The sequence below is a fragment of the Copadichromis virginalis genome, linkage group LG14 (genome assembly GCF_057382275.1).
Source record: "Copadichromis virginalis isolate Kocher_CV1m ecotype Utaka linkage group LG14, C_Virginalis_male_GT1.1, whole genome shotgun sequence".
NCBI classification, from domain to species: domain Eukaryota; kingdom Metazoa; phylum Chordata; class Actinopteri; order Cichliformes; family Cichlidae; genus Copadichromis; species Copadichromis virginalis.
Window position 1 is genome coordinate 10536322 of NC_140631.1, and position 13764 is coordinate 10550085.

At 42.8% G+C, this 13764-nt stretch overlaps 1 protein-coding gene across 2 annotated transcripts; it reads right to left on the minus strand.

The window, feature by feature from the left end:
• Positions 1 to 104: 104 nt before the first annotated feature.
• On the minus strand, positions 105 to 13700 carry fbxo46 (F-box protein 46). Of its 2 annotated transcripts, none has more exons than XM_085479281.1 (3): positions 13640 to 13700; positions 4232 to 4812; positions 105 to 4090 (listed from the first exon to the last, which is right to left on the minus strand). In XM_085479281.1, exons 2-3 carry the CDS (start codon positions 4697 to 4699, stop codon positions 2258 to 2260), a joined length of 2301 nt encoding a protein of 766 aa, XP_085335407.1. In that variant the 5' UTR covers positions 4700 to 4812; positions 13640 to 13700; the 3' UTR covers positions 105 to 2257. The 2 variants fall into 2 exon arrangements, with proteins under 2 accessions (XP_085335407.1, XP_085335406.1); XM_085479280.1 differs by lacking the exon at positions 13640 to 13700 and adding an exon at positions 10447 to 10878.
• Between the last annotated feature and the right edge of the window lie 64 nt (positions 13701 to 13764).

Sequence of the window (13764 nt, forward strand, 5' to 3'; positions counted from 1 at the left end):
TAATAGAAGTTAACTCAATAAAGCCTAAAGATTTTTCTAACCTCCTCTAAAACCGTCTCAAAAACAAAAAAAAAAAAAAAAAAAAAAAGAAAATCAGTGGAAAGTTTGGAGTTGCTTTATACCACCCAACAACATGTGTGCTCATACTGTGCCCATCTTCATTCCCGTTTTTCCGTTAAAAGCAGTTTCAAGGGAAGGAAAAAGGTGGTTTGTATTGTGTCCAATAATCGAGTCGGCTCTAATATTACTCCATACATAGGCAGGGACACAGATTGACTTGTAATCGTAACTTGGCTGTTGAGACACCACACAAACCAGGTAGTGATTCCGATTTCCAGTTTTAATCATCACTTCTGTTTTTATTTAAGCAGATATTTCCCATGAGCATTGTACACATCTGGAACCCACAGAGGTCTCCCATAACTATCCAACCACCTTCCCATCTCCATGCAGAGTTTCAGCATCATTCATCACATCAGTTCTTTAATGTCCAGTCTGTCAGCTTGTGGGGAGGGGGGGGGGGGGGGGGGGTCTGGGAGTGTAAAAGCAAGAGAGAGAAAGGCGGAGGCTTTTTGTTTCCCCTCCCTAAGAATGGAGAGTCAGAGCAGTCACCAAGTCACCAGGCACTGTTCATCTTACACTCCCACTCTAAGAGTTTTGGGTGGATCCAGAAGAGCTGAATGAAGTCTGTTGAGCATCTGAAATCTAGCCACTTACAGGGTCCTGTGCGACTCCCAATACTCTTGATCATCTGTGAGGTATCTGATGCCTCAGTCTCCTGCAGGGTGGGTAAGAGGTAGGGGGGCTTTTAAGGCTGGAAGCTGGTGTAGAGAGTTTCTGCGGCGTGTGGTAGTTGGTTTAACCCACTTCAAAGCATGAATGACAGCTTTGGCAAACACTGCCCTCTGCCAGATCGGAGGACGGAGGGGGTGGAAGAAAGGAAGAGAGCTAGGGGTTAAAACAAACATAGAATACTTAAAAATAAATCTTTGCAGGTTGAGTAGGGTGACAGACTGGTACAGGGAGAACTCAGTCCTCAAAATAAAAGCAAATACAACAGCAAACAATCTGACACTGACACACACACGCACACACCCACACACACACACACACACACCCCCAAAAAACAGCAAAAGAAAACAAAAAAAATAAAAACAAAAAAACGGCAAACAACCAAGTCAATCAAACCATACAAAAGTGACATCAGGCCTTTCCAAAGTGACATCAAGTTTCTCCCCCCCCCCAATTCAATCCCCCTGAACTTAATCAGGTTCATCTCCCATGATTCTCTGTAAACCAGAAAGTTCTCAGTGGCTCCTCTTTATGGCTGGTCAGCAAGGTTAGGGTCCAATCTGAAACTATGACACGGCCCCAAAATCTCAGTCTCAGCCAGTGTGCAGAGACTGTGCCTGTAATTAACCAATGGCTATTTCAGAATTAACATCAGTGACACAGGCAATGATTTCAGCAGCATTATCAGGGGACTGATCGACGTGTACAACATTACAGCACATTCAGAAAATAGAAATGCATGGTGCAGGACAGGTACAAATGGCAACCTTGTACAACGGAAAAGAAAAAAAATCAAGTTTGCTTTATACAATCACATTTCTATATTAATGCTGAACATTCCACCACTGAAAAGTTTTACATCTGTTGGACTCGGTACAGCTCATTCCTTGAAGCACCATTGTACAGCAAACATGGAAGTTTGTGATACGACACAGAAACATAGAACAAGTTCTGGGAATAATAATAATAATAATAATTAAGCAGGCTCTAGGGCATTACATTTTTATGCGTCACTTTATGAATGCTAATCTCAATCAAATACACTGCAAAGTTTTCACATGTATTACCTAACAACCATGTGCAGAGTTAGACAAGAACCCGAATGATTAAGAGGCAGAAAAAGGGTTGAATAACAGCAGCAGTAGGGGACCCAACCCTGGTATGGAAACTTTTCAAAGTGACCACTCTGGAGCACAGTGGGGGAGAGAGGGATTCTGGAGGGCTTCAAAAAACAAAAACAAACAAGGCAAGGAGAGTGACACACCTCTCTTCCTTCTTTACCACTGAAACACCTCCTACTGAGGGCAGGTATGAGGAAGGAGTGCTGCAGCAAAGAAAAACAAAACAGTCCTGGAGTGCTGATCCTCTCTGTTCCTGTTTGTCCTCTGATCAGATGAGAGTGGGAAAGAAGGAGGTGCACAGAATGAGATGAGAGTTGGTATATGTGAGGTGTGCCCTTTCTTCTCTACCTAGCTTCCTCCCTTCTGTCTTCCCGCTTGGTGCGGATGGGTTGAGAGCCATCAGCAGGCTGCTGGACCCAGTTGTTATCATGGAGTCCAACACGGCAGCCTGGCGTGTCCTTATCTGTACGCCGGCAGCACATCCAGTAGGAACGTCCATAAGGCAGGTCATGGTGGTAAGGTTTGGGGTGCCAACGGCACAAAGAAACATCCCCGCGCTCATATTGTCGCTTACACTGCTTGCAGGGGTCATCTCTATAGAGAGGGTCTTGATTCCACCGTGAATCCACAGCCCGCACCCCATATGTCTCAATCAATACCTTGAAGTAGTGGCAGGTGCACTTGAGGGCTGCCAGCGAGCGCGTTGGCAGGTAGCTGAAGATGTTGACCATGATGTGGTCAGGGAGCAGTAGCATGTACTGTCGAGGTTCAAGGAGTCGCTGAATCTGAAAGCGGATCTCCAGGAAGTCATGGGAAACATGACGGTAGAGGCGACACAGTGAAGGGTCTGAACAGTCTTCTCCAACGCTAGGAGAGTCTGGTCGGGTCGCCCGCTCCCCTGAGCCCACTGCCACCCCTGCCCCAGGACTGTTGTTGTTGGCGCAGTCCAAAGAGCACATTCCTGACCCACTGACAGGGCCCGTTCCTTTTACATCCTCCTCCTCAGCCCGAGGGGGCTGAAGGAAAAAGAGCTGTCCAGGAGGGGGATCGTCACATGAGGGATCAGTAGAGTTTCCAACACCCCCACTGCCCCCTCCCCCATTAGGCATAGCAAAACATACAGTCTCCTCCTGCACATTCTCTGTACTGTCCTTGCCATAAAACACACACTGATCCACAGCACCTGTCACCACCACCTCCACATGGAAACCAGTCACTCGCTCCCTTCCTACACCTACAGCCTTCTTCTCCCCAGAAGAGAGCTCCTGGGTTGGGTCTGGGCTGCCACAGGCCGGCCTGTCAGGGTGATGGAGGTCTCCATCTGGTTTCGGGGTAGCAGTTGTGGCAGCAAGCAGCAGACTACTAGGGTCTCTTGATGAGGGACTGACAAGCTGGTATAGGTCACAGGTAATTTTCTCTTTGGCCCTGGCTGCTGCCTGATTACTCCCACCACCACAGCTCATAAACATACAGCGGGACCTGCCAGCTGGCTCCAGTTGAGACCGTGGGTCCAGATTTGACACTCTGAAAGCTATCCTAACCTCACCATGACTGTGGCTGGGGGGTGGAGGAGGTGTTACCGTACCAGACTCACCTCCTCTCCTACACTCCCTTCCCCTGTCTTGATTACAGGACTCTATTCCAGAACCAGGGCCCAGATGAAGCTGATTCTCCAGGTTCTGGGACTCAAAGTGCGCAATGGCCTGGGCAACCCTGAATGACTCCTGCTGCTGCTCCTCAAGCTGCTGGTCTGTCTGGATGGGAGACGACGACTTCTGGACCTCTTTGGAGGGTTGACCACTGGAACTGTCTGACACAAAAACCATAGGAGAGGGGTCTGACACTGTGCCCCGCAGGAGAGTGTGCTGGTGGTGGGTAAGGCCCGGGCTCTGTGTGGTAATAGAGGGCTGGTGGTGGTGTTGGTTACCATGAACACCCACAATCCCTTGAAGGGCCATGGCAGTCCTCTGCTCAACCAAGGCAACCATCTCTGCGACTGAAAGCAGGTCCGTTTCATTCACCCCTCCCAGCTGTGGTTCATCAGGGCTGGGAGGTGTAAGGGAGGGGTCATTGCTGAGAAGTGACTCTGAAGCTTGGGAGCGTGTTGGAGGGTCATAGGATGAACATCGCCTCCGCCTTTTGGCTTTACTGCAGTCAGTCGCCCAGTTACCTTTGACCTGTTTTAAAAAAAAAAAAAAAAAAAAAAAAAAAATGCATTTAGGTCTTTGTCTCAATTCTAACTAAAATATCTTACAAAAACAATTATATAACTACAAAATAAATAAATACAATACTTCTTTACGGTTTCACCTCCTTACCTTCATTGCACTGGGTCTAGGCTGTCCAGCTCCACTGAACTGGTGCGCAACAAAGAAGGCAATCTTCTCCTTGGTATTACCTGGCTTAATAACATACCAGGTGTCTAACAAAACACGGCCATCTTCCATCTGGGACCCAGAGGAGGGTGGTGTAGGAGGGGCTGAAGGGGGTTGAGTGGCTTGGTTCTGTGTGAGGGAGCTGGAGTCAAGCTCAGGTTCAGGTGGAGTGTTCTCTGAACCCACACCCTCCTCTTCTCCATTCTGCTCCTGCACCCCCACTATCATCCCTACATCTTCATTTCTGGCACCTGAAGAGGGCTCAGACTTGCAGAGGGAGGGGGACCCTGCCACACCACCACTACCTCCACCACTCCCCCCTGAGCCTGGATTCCTAGCTTTGTTCTGGGAGTAGGTGCCAAAGGGGCGTGGGCACCACAGCCGGATGTGGGAGAAGGTGTCTCGGTCCATCAGGATGCGGACCACCGTGGCATATCGGCATCTACACTGGCCAGCAAACACCCGGAGCTCTCATTGTCGGCTCCCTGTCCTAGAGCCAACCTGATGGGCGCTGGGCATACAACCTACAACGACAGGATAGAGGGAAAAGGAAGTAGAAGAGGAAAGAAGAAGAGAAAAAGTTAAACTGCAGTTCGCCAGTGTTCATCAGTGCTGAGATCAAGTCAGATAATCAATGGCCAACTAGGGCTGTCCTCAACAGCTGCTGTGAAGTATTCACAGAGTTCACATTCAGCGCCGCTAAAGGGCTGAGAACAGAACAATCATCCTACTGCTGTTGGACTAATCACAACTGGTCTGCCTCCTACTCTGGCCAAACCTGATTAAGCGGTTACATTTGCTACTGTGCACCAAGATCATCTCACTTGCTTTGGAGCCTCTAAAATCGAATTAAAGGGATTCCATTTCAGGTTTGGGGTCTGTGGCCTGCAGATGAAAGGGATGAAAGACAGAACACAAAAGAGCCAAATGGACGCTCCTCTCTCTCCCCCGCTCCCTCTGCATCTCCAGGCTTCAAAGAGGACTTGATAGAAGGCAAAACAGGGAGGAGCATGCAGGCATATGATGGATCTATTTTTAGCAAACAGCAGAGAAGGCGGGTTAGTAGTGAAACTGTTGTAGTCCTTTTCCCTGTCCTCACCCTTTTCTCCCTGCCAAGGAGCGTATGCTGCAGGCTAAGAGGGAAAGCCTTTAGTCCACCCAGCATGCTTTGCATCAGCAGCTATGCCAGCTGTATGGACTGCCAGGAACGTGCCGGCACACTTAAAGAACAAGTGGCAACAGAGCAACATGTTCGGCACACTGCTAACCTGAAAGTGTCCATGACATCTGAGAACAGCTTGAATAATTACACCTCATCTGTCAGTCGTAAGCAATATGTTTAAACTGTTAAAGCAGACCTGAATGTAACCACAGAAATACAGATGTAAAAACTGACCACCCACCCCAGCTTAAATGTAGTTTGAATCATGTTTGATTCGTTCATGGCAATATTTTGTTAAAAACGACTGTCAGACTATGTTGACGGGGACATCCTGACCCCTATATAAATAATGTGAAGACTCTAAAGATTAGTCGACTAATCTAATAGTTAACATGTCGTTTGAAGCTTTGTAAGATCCCAAAAGATGCAAGAATAAGTAGGATTGAAGAGAAATAACGATATATAAGAGCAGACGCATGCTGGTGCAATAAGCTGTACGTTTTACGCCCAATGGACGCAGGATCTGATTAGTCGACTAATCGCAAAAATAATCGGTGACTAGTTGACTATCAAAATAATCGTTTGTGACAGCCCTACACTGCATGAGAAGTTTTTACAGCCATGGCAAGATGAGACAACAGCAGTAACAACTGCTCGCTGTGTTGAACACCATGTTGACATGTCTAGTTGTCATACTATAAATGATATCAACAACTGAGCCCTCTCTTGCTTCTTGTGTGGCGTGTCTGCTCAGATCTCGCTCCAGTGAGGTTTTCACAAAAAGCAGTTTTGTTTATCTGTAATTAACTTTTGATTGACTGCTACAGTACCCGTTTGGTGCTGAAGTTCATCTACGTCATACACTGTTCTCCTGAGGTTGCATCCACCCTTTTTCATTCAGTTATGATTAATGTTTCTTGCGATTTCCTCCACCCATTCTTAGAAAGGGTGACAGGGGACATTATTCTACTACAGGCCATAATAAATATTCCCAGATAGAACAAGTTGGCACTGTGCAAAAGCTGGTGATCATCTATGTATTGTAATCCCAACTGCTAAGGAGAAATGGCCATGTAAGCTCATACAGGGTGTGTTTTAATGGATCACATAAACTAGAGTGGTTGGCAGTTCTCGAACCTACCTTGCCTGATAACACAGCTAATTGAAGACCTGTTTACTGTATGACTGTTTTTTACCAAACCCTGCTTTCCATTTTCGTTGGTTGTGCCTCTCGTCTGACACACTGGATGGGTGGTGCTTTGTACATTTGGACTAATGGAATAGCTCAGAGAGGTGCAAAAACCAAACACCACCCACACAGTGTGGTGAACCAATTCAAACGCTTCCTCTATAATCACACAGCAACAACACGGCTAAGAGCTGAGATTATACTGTTGTGAGGAATATAAAAAAAAAAAAAAGAAAAAAGAAAAAGAAGCTAGCGAGCCCTTTTTCCTGCCTCGCTCCACGACCCCTTACAGATGTCTATTGAACGCTTTTATTCTCGGCCTCCTTTTTATCCATTTCTCTCTCCCTATTCTCACTGCAAGCAATCCATCTTTCATACCTTACTGGATGGCATAACAAGAGGGGTCAGAAGAGAGAATGCCTGCCCACAGCAGCAATCTATTATGAAGTCTCTCACACGCAACACATCAGCCACTTTAAACTGCAGACCAGACTTTATAGCACCTACATTCCTGTAAATATAAAAATGGCAAATAAAAAATAAAAATCTAAAAACATTTTTTAAATACAAAAACCCCACACACAACCAACAAAAACAAAAAACAGTCACATTTTTATTTTTGTATTTTCCTTGTACTTTCCTACCTATAAGGAAACTAACAAAAAACAGAATTAAAAGAAGGTTGGAGAAAACCCTCTTTCTCTATTCGTGGATGTGTTGGCACTGGCAAAGAACAAAACTGCTCAGTTCTATGAAAATCTGGCAAGCAGTGGGACTCAGCCAGGTTGCTCCTCTGGGTTTTAGCAAGTCTATTCTTTTACTTCCTGCTCTCTGTATTCACTCACTGTATTCTCCGTTTCCATAAAGCTTAACAGGCAGCTCCACTGATATTGCATAACTCCTTGCATCTGTTGTCAGATGACTGACTAATAGTACATCAGAACACGAATGCAACCAGACAGCCCAGGTGAACAGCAATTTCCAGTCTGTGTATGCTAAATAAGTATACATTTAAATGACAACGCATTAGTTGTTTGACCAGTTTAACTCTTCCTTTAAGGAGACATAGAGATATGAAGGTGATTCATTTCGTTATGACGGTGATTTAGTCAATTATGAAACTCTGAAGTTAACCTGTCATCTTAACTATTCCAGGGGTGTAACAATTGTGACACAAACTGCAAATGACACACTGAATCGTATTTCAACATCCTCAAATGATCATGCCCCATGATTATTGCCCTTCTGAGTCTACATTTGTGTTATTAAGCCACATTACAGTGCACTGCAGTACAATGCAGAACACTCATAAAAATTTATTCACAACTCAACTATGAGTATGCACAAAGAAAAGAACTTACACATTTATTCTGTTATGCTGTGGATCAAGATGTAAAAATGTATAAATCTCAAATGTTATTGGCTGTGCTATACACCTATTTTTAGCTTTAAAAGTAGTCTTTTTGCCACACTACTAATGAGAGGCAAAAGCACATCAGTTTATACAAGAAAAGCACACCAATATATACTGCTGCAGCTATTTATAGCACTCACTACAAGCCATCCTCAATAATTATCACCACCACAAGAATAAGAAGCAGCAGCAGCTGTCTAATAAACCTAAATTCACAATATGTTATTTGTAATATTTGTAATGAACTTTGTGAATAGCAAGTTGTATGTTGGTTTATTTAGCCATGTTTGTAAAAACTAACAGTGATAAATATGATGATTAAAAATTCATCTTAAAATCAGTTTGCTCAAAAAAAACAAACAAACAAACAAACAAACAAACGTATATGCGTGGACTTGTGTATACTTGAGGTCTGCACATAAAGAGCATGTGTGAGAGAAGGTGTACTCCTGTTTTGTTTTTATACAAAGCTAGACAAAGCTGGAGATTAATTTCTCTTTCAGTTATAATATTTTGTACTAGACTGACCAGCAATTGAAAGTTATTCCCTATTCATTAGAGCCAGTTGCTGCGAATAAAAGCTTGGGTTTACGCATCCTGTAACAAACTAATCCCTCCAAACCTGTCCCAACAAATGTAGCGACTGATACCACCAATTTATTTAACTGTGCGTTTACATACACAAACTGCCAAATAAACAAAAAAGAATAAAAACAACAATAATGACTTAGCGCATGTAGAAAGTACACACCGAACTCCACAGCCTAGATGCAAACATCTCATGCAATGATGGTGCTACTGAAGCCTACTGAAGAAATGTCAACTACACAACTGCAAAAGCAAATGTTTTACACAATATAGCTCCACACAACACATATAAAAAGGTATTTATTTGCTCGCAAAATCCTGCTGTTAGAACAAATTTGCAGGTTTGACCTTTTACATCAAAACTCCATTTCTGCTGGAGGGACTCATTTCCCTATACAAATGAAGAGCAGTTTCACTCTCACCAGGTGAGCACAGTTCTGAACACACAGTGTACTACATCCCTGTAAACTCTAATTTAAGGTTTAACGAGGCGGATTAGCAGATGCTGAACCAAAGCATTTAACTTAAGATGGTGTTGCTGTTTTTCCCTTTAAGACTGTCAGCTCCTGGTCTAATGCCATCTTTGCAAAGAAGTCAGCCTGAATAACACTGAGTGAGAGTAACTCAAACTCCTTCCAACCACCCTCTAGCTCTCCCGCTCTCTTTTTCACAGCATTTCAGCCAGACGAATGATGGGACCCAAGCATGCCAAAAAGCCTTAGCTCAATCTCCCTCCCTGCATGAAGACAATGCAACAGACGAGCAGCCAGCAGGCCAGCTTTGCTGCAAACTGTCAACACAACAATAGGGCAGAGCGCACTGCTCCAGCAGTCTGCCCAGGAACATTACGTGAGAGCAGGCTTTCTGTCTGGACACCTGGGGAGTGTGGCTGAGTAGACTGCAGGACTCACTGCGTCTGTGTGTGTCTGCACGTTTGTGCTGAAACATCACAAATTAGACTGTGATGCAAGTTTTGATTCAATCACAAAGGCCACTGTGTCAACAGTGTTATCCAACTGAACATCTGAAAGGAGGAGGGCAAATCAAACACTCGCAAACAAAATCACATCAAACTGAACTCCGTGTAAGATTGACTTTTTAAAATAGAGTATTATGCTACAGTCACAAAAACAGATTTCCTTTAGACTTCTTCATATGGGCTTATAAACAAACAACATTATACGAAAGAGAAGTTTATTTTATTTTCTATCGCAGTGCATACATCTAGATATTTGTGCCACGGAGTATTTAGTCTTCGCTCTCGGAGGCCTGCAGGTTATCCCTTACCTTTCCTAGTTGTGTTTAAGGTAACCAAACAACTCCGAAAACTAGCTGAAATACTGCCAACCTCTCCACACTCTCAACCAACAAGTGTGGCATCACAAAACACCATCCAGAAACAAATACTCTTATTTGTTGTTGTTATTATTGTAATCATTTGATGCTCGTTATCATCTCAATGTCTTTGGGAATCCAGTAGCTGGCTGAGAAAGTAGCAAACAGTTAGCTTACACAGCGGCATAGTAACGTAAAAATTCCCATCACCTTATTGGCCAAGTTTCCAACACTTTAATAATTAACATAACCTAACGTCGAGGGTAACCTAAAAAATCTTCTACAGACTTGAATACTTCATATAGATTATTAATGAGTAGTCGCACATAGCAAACAGGTCGGTTAGTAGCTACCAAGGTTGCTAGCTGAATAGCACAACTTACCTGCATAATAACATGACAGCGCTTGCTAGCAAGCTACGATTTTTTTTAAAAAAGACCCCGAGCGTTGTATTTTGGCAGCTGGCTTACCTCAGTGGTTTTAACTGAAGCAGACAACCTTCTTAACCAACAGGCTGTCGATGACAAGTGTCTCCTCGCTGAATTTCGCTCCAACCAGTCTGTCTGGTCAAATGCAGGTGACACGAGTTAACTATCCGTGTCCACGTAGCTAAGCTAGCTCACTCACAGGCTAACGTCGTCATTAGCCAGCAGCTACTTTCTATTTATCAACCTTGTCTTAGTAGTGGCAGCCAACGAGGATGGCGTGCTTGTCAGCTCTCTGGACACAGTCTAGCTGACTGTAGGCCTTGTTAGGAATATCAACAGCCGCTCGACCACTATCTATTTAGAAGTGACACAAGCTTTTACGGTATGTTCTCGGGGATACCAAAATAATCAGTGTCAAAACGGCGAGATGAGGAAGGCCATCTTGTTGACAAGCAGCTGCATAAGACCCGCAGCCAATAGCGATGCAGAGTCGGTGGTGTGCCCATATATGGCGTATGCACGGCTCCCTCCCTCTGCCGCCCCCTGCACCCCCCCGCTCCATCCACGCTCTCTACACTGGACCACACTGTAAAAACGCAACATCAAAAGGTCACTGTGTCAAAGACAGGTGGGAAAATCCATATAGGCACATTTCCACTCATTCCACACCAGCGTGACGTTCACCGTGACGAGCACTCTGCACCTTTTCTATACTTTCTGTGACTTAATATGTCCAAATCAGCATTTTTAATTTTTTGGCTAGGTAATCATTTGCATATTGTCATATCTTCTACAATTTGTTTGTATTTGTTTTTTTAAATTTCCATTGTGGAAGTCCTCCTGCTGTTATCCGACACATCTCATTGTTCACAATCATGTTCCACAAGCTGAAATCAACAATGTTGTGCCAAATTGACTGATTTGTTTCCATTTTTATACCCAGTTTCCAACACTGTCTTGTGCCGCAGTGACCCAGTTTGGTTACAGGGATCATTAAAGTTTCATTTTATCTTCCAAAAGCTGTAGGTGTGTCCAAGTAAATAAAACTCACAGCAGCACTGGCTGTTACTCACTACTATATTTAAATACTCTCACACACCCATAATGCACACACATAATTAAATGCTGTCTCTGATAAATATAGATTGTGTATTATAGTGGTCAGTATCTTTTGCACATTTGCTTTTCAGAAACAGCTGTGTAAAAGCCTCCAGCAGCACCGTGTCAGTCCAGCAGAGGGCTAGATGCCGCAGCTTTATGTGTGCATAAATGTCAGCATCTTTTTTGCTTATGTCATCACTATCAATGTTAAAAAACAAAAACAAAAAAACAACTATGCTTTGACTTAATCTGTGCCATACTGCTTGTTGGGCCAAGTATCTGGTAACCTACTTGGAAACATTGGAAAACACTGTTTAAAGACATACTGGTGTTTTGATGATATGGTTTATGGTACTGTTTACCCCCGGGATCAAATCTTTCATAAATGTTCAGCTGAGTTGAGATCTGGTGACTGCACAGGCTGTATCATATGATTTCCATGATTTTCACACTCATCAAACCATTCAGAGACTTTTCAGGTCCGATGGATTGGGGCACTGTCGTTCTATTGGGCCAGAAATGTTGCATCACAGGTCTATTCAAAGCAGCTTTATATAAATTTTCAGTGACCTTTCTATCTTAATTCAATTACTTTCAATTCAATTATATTTATATAGCACCAAACAACAAGTACTTGGCAACAGTGGGACGGAAAAACTCCCATTTATAACAAGGAGAAAACTCTGGCAAAACCAGACTCAGGTTGAGTCAGCCATCAGCCACAACTGTTTGGGGTGATGGGTTAGGTCTCAGTCTCGGTGGACCAGTGGAACCATATCATGCCAGTATCATATATGTGACAGCATCCAGTGACATACCAGCGTGTAACTTAAACTGTAACTCATCAGGTAGTAGAACTATCCATAAAATATCCATATCTATAAAAAGAACCAATTGTTTGTTATTTAAAGTTAATCAGTGGTAACCGTTTTTATTGTATTATTGTGCAGTGATTAGGGATGTTTTTGTTTTGTTAAGATAGTAAACACTGAGTAATTTAAGCATAAAAAAGTGCCAAACTCAAGGGATTAACCAGTGTTGTGTCTAGACATAGCAGACAATTTAGCAAATAAGCAATTTTAAATCATATCTTTAGATACTTTATTACAAGCAGTCTGCAAAAAACACTACTAGTTTTAGTTGAATCTATGAAAAATGAAAGATAACACAGTTTGACAGGCATAATATAGCGTGTGATGCCAACAAAGTGCAGTAACATCCAAAGAAGAGCTTTGAATGTCCTTCAAGGAGCCTGGAGAACTATTCCTGAAGACTAAAGACATTCTGTTCAGACTGTGTTGAAGAATAAAGGTGATCATGTCAAATATTGGCTTTCAAACTCATTAGAATTGTACAGTCTTTTTTTGGCTTATAGTCATTTATTTTTGGACATATTTCAATAATCCATCTGCAATTTTGTTTACCAGCCTGGATCAGGACCATAGTTAAAACATTTAACTTTTAATCATTTTTATTAATTATACAGATCTAGTTAATACAGAGCATAAAGTTTTACTGCCCAGCAATTTCATAAAATGTGCAATAACTCTCAGTGTCAATCAATAGACCACCCATAATTACAGCAGGAACATTTTCTAAATCCATAATGTAACGTCAGATTTTTCATTGGATTCCCTTTTTTTCTGTGTAAAATAGAAATGCTGGTTGTAAGAAAAAAATAAATAAATAACAAAAAAACATAAAAGTGTTGACACAAGAGGGATCATGAGGCCCATGGGAATTCTGTCATAAATAAATACCAAAATGAAAACTAGCTGAAAAAACCCCCAAATGATTCACACTGCAGAAAGACCTTCTCTCTGCATTTACACGCATGAAGAGACCTGACTGCCCCATAGCAATACTGTATGTCAGCCTCATGGAAGGACAAAATTCAACCATAAAGTAATGACTGATGTCTAAATAAATGCAGTCTGGTTACAGTAATAAATATGTTTCATTCTAAAGAATAGTAGAAGTGAAAAACAATGTGTTGAACATCTTTAAGTTGATATTTGAAAAAGTGAAGAAGTATATACATATATGTGCAAAAGGTCAGTATATTATGGCAGATAATGGTGAGGCAGGTGCAAACAGACAAAAGGACAAATTGAACAAAATCTCTCAACTTTACCTGAATTTTATAAATGAAAAGAAAACGTCTGCGTATTAATTCAATTCTCCGGTTTGGTAACCATAACTACACGCATGACACCCCTGCTTCTCATTGGTAGCTGCTCCGCTCAGTCCCGCCTAATA

What these genes read in the sequence shown, in the direction of transcription:
- fbxo46 (XM_085479281.1), bottom strand. Translation starts at nt 4,699, where the DNA reads ATGGACCGAGACACCTTCTCCCACATCCGGCTGTGGTGCCCACGCCCC. An exon ending in CTAGACCCAGTGCAATGAAG is followed by an intron (nt 4,091 to 4,231) that starts GTAAGGAGGTGA and finishes TTTTTAAAACAG; the next exon opens with GTCAAAGGTAACTGGGCGAC.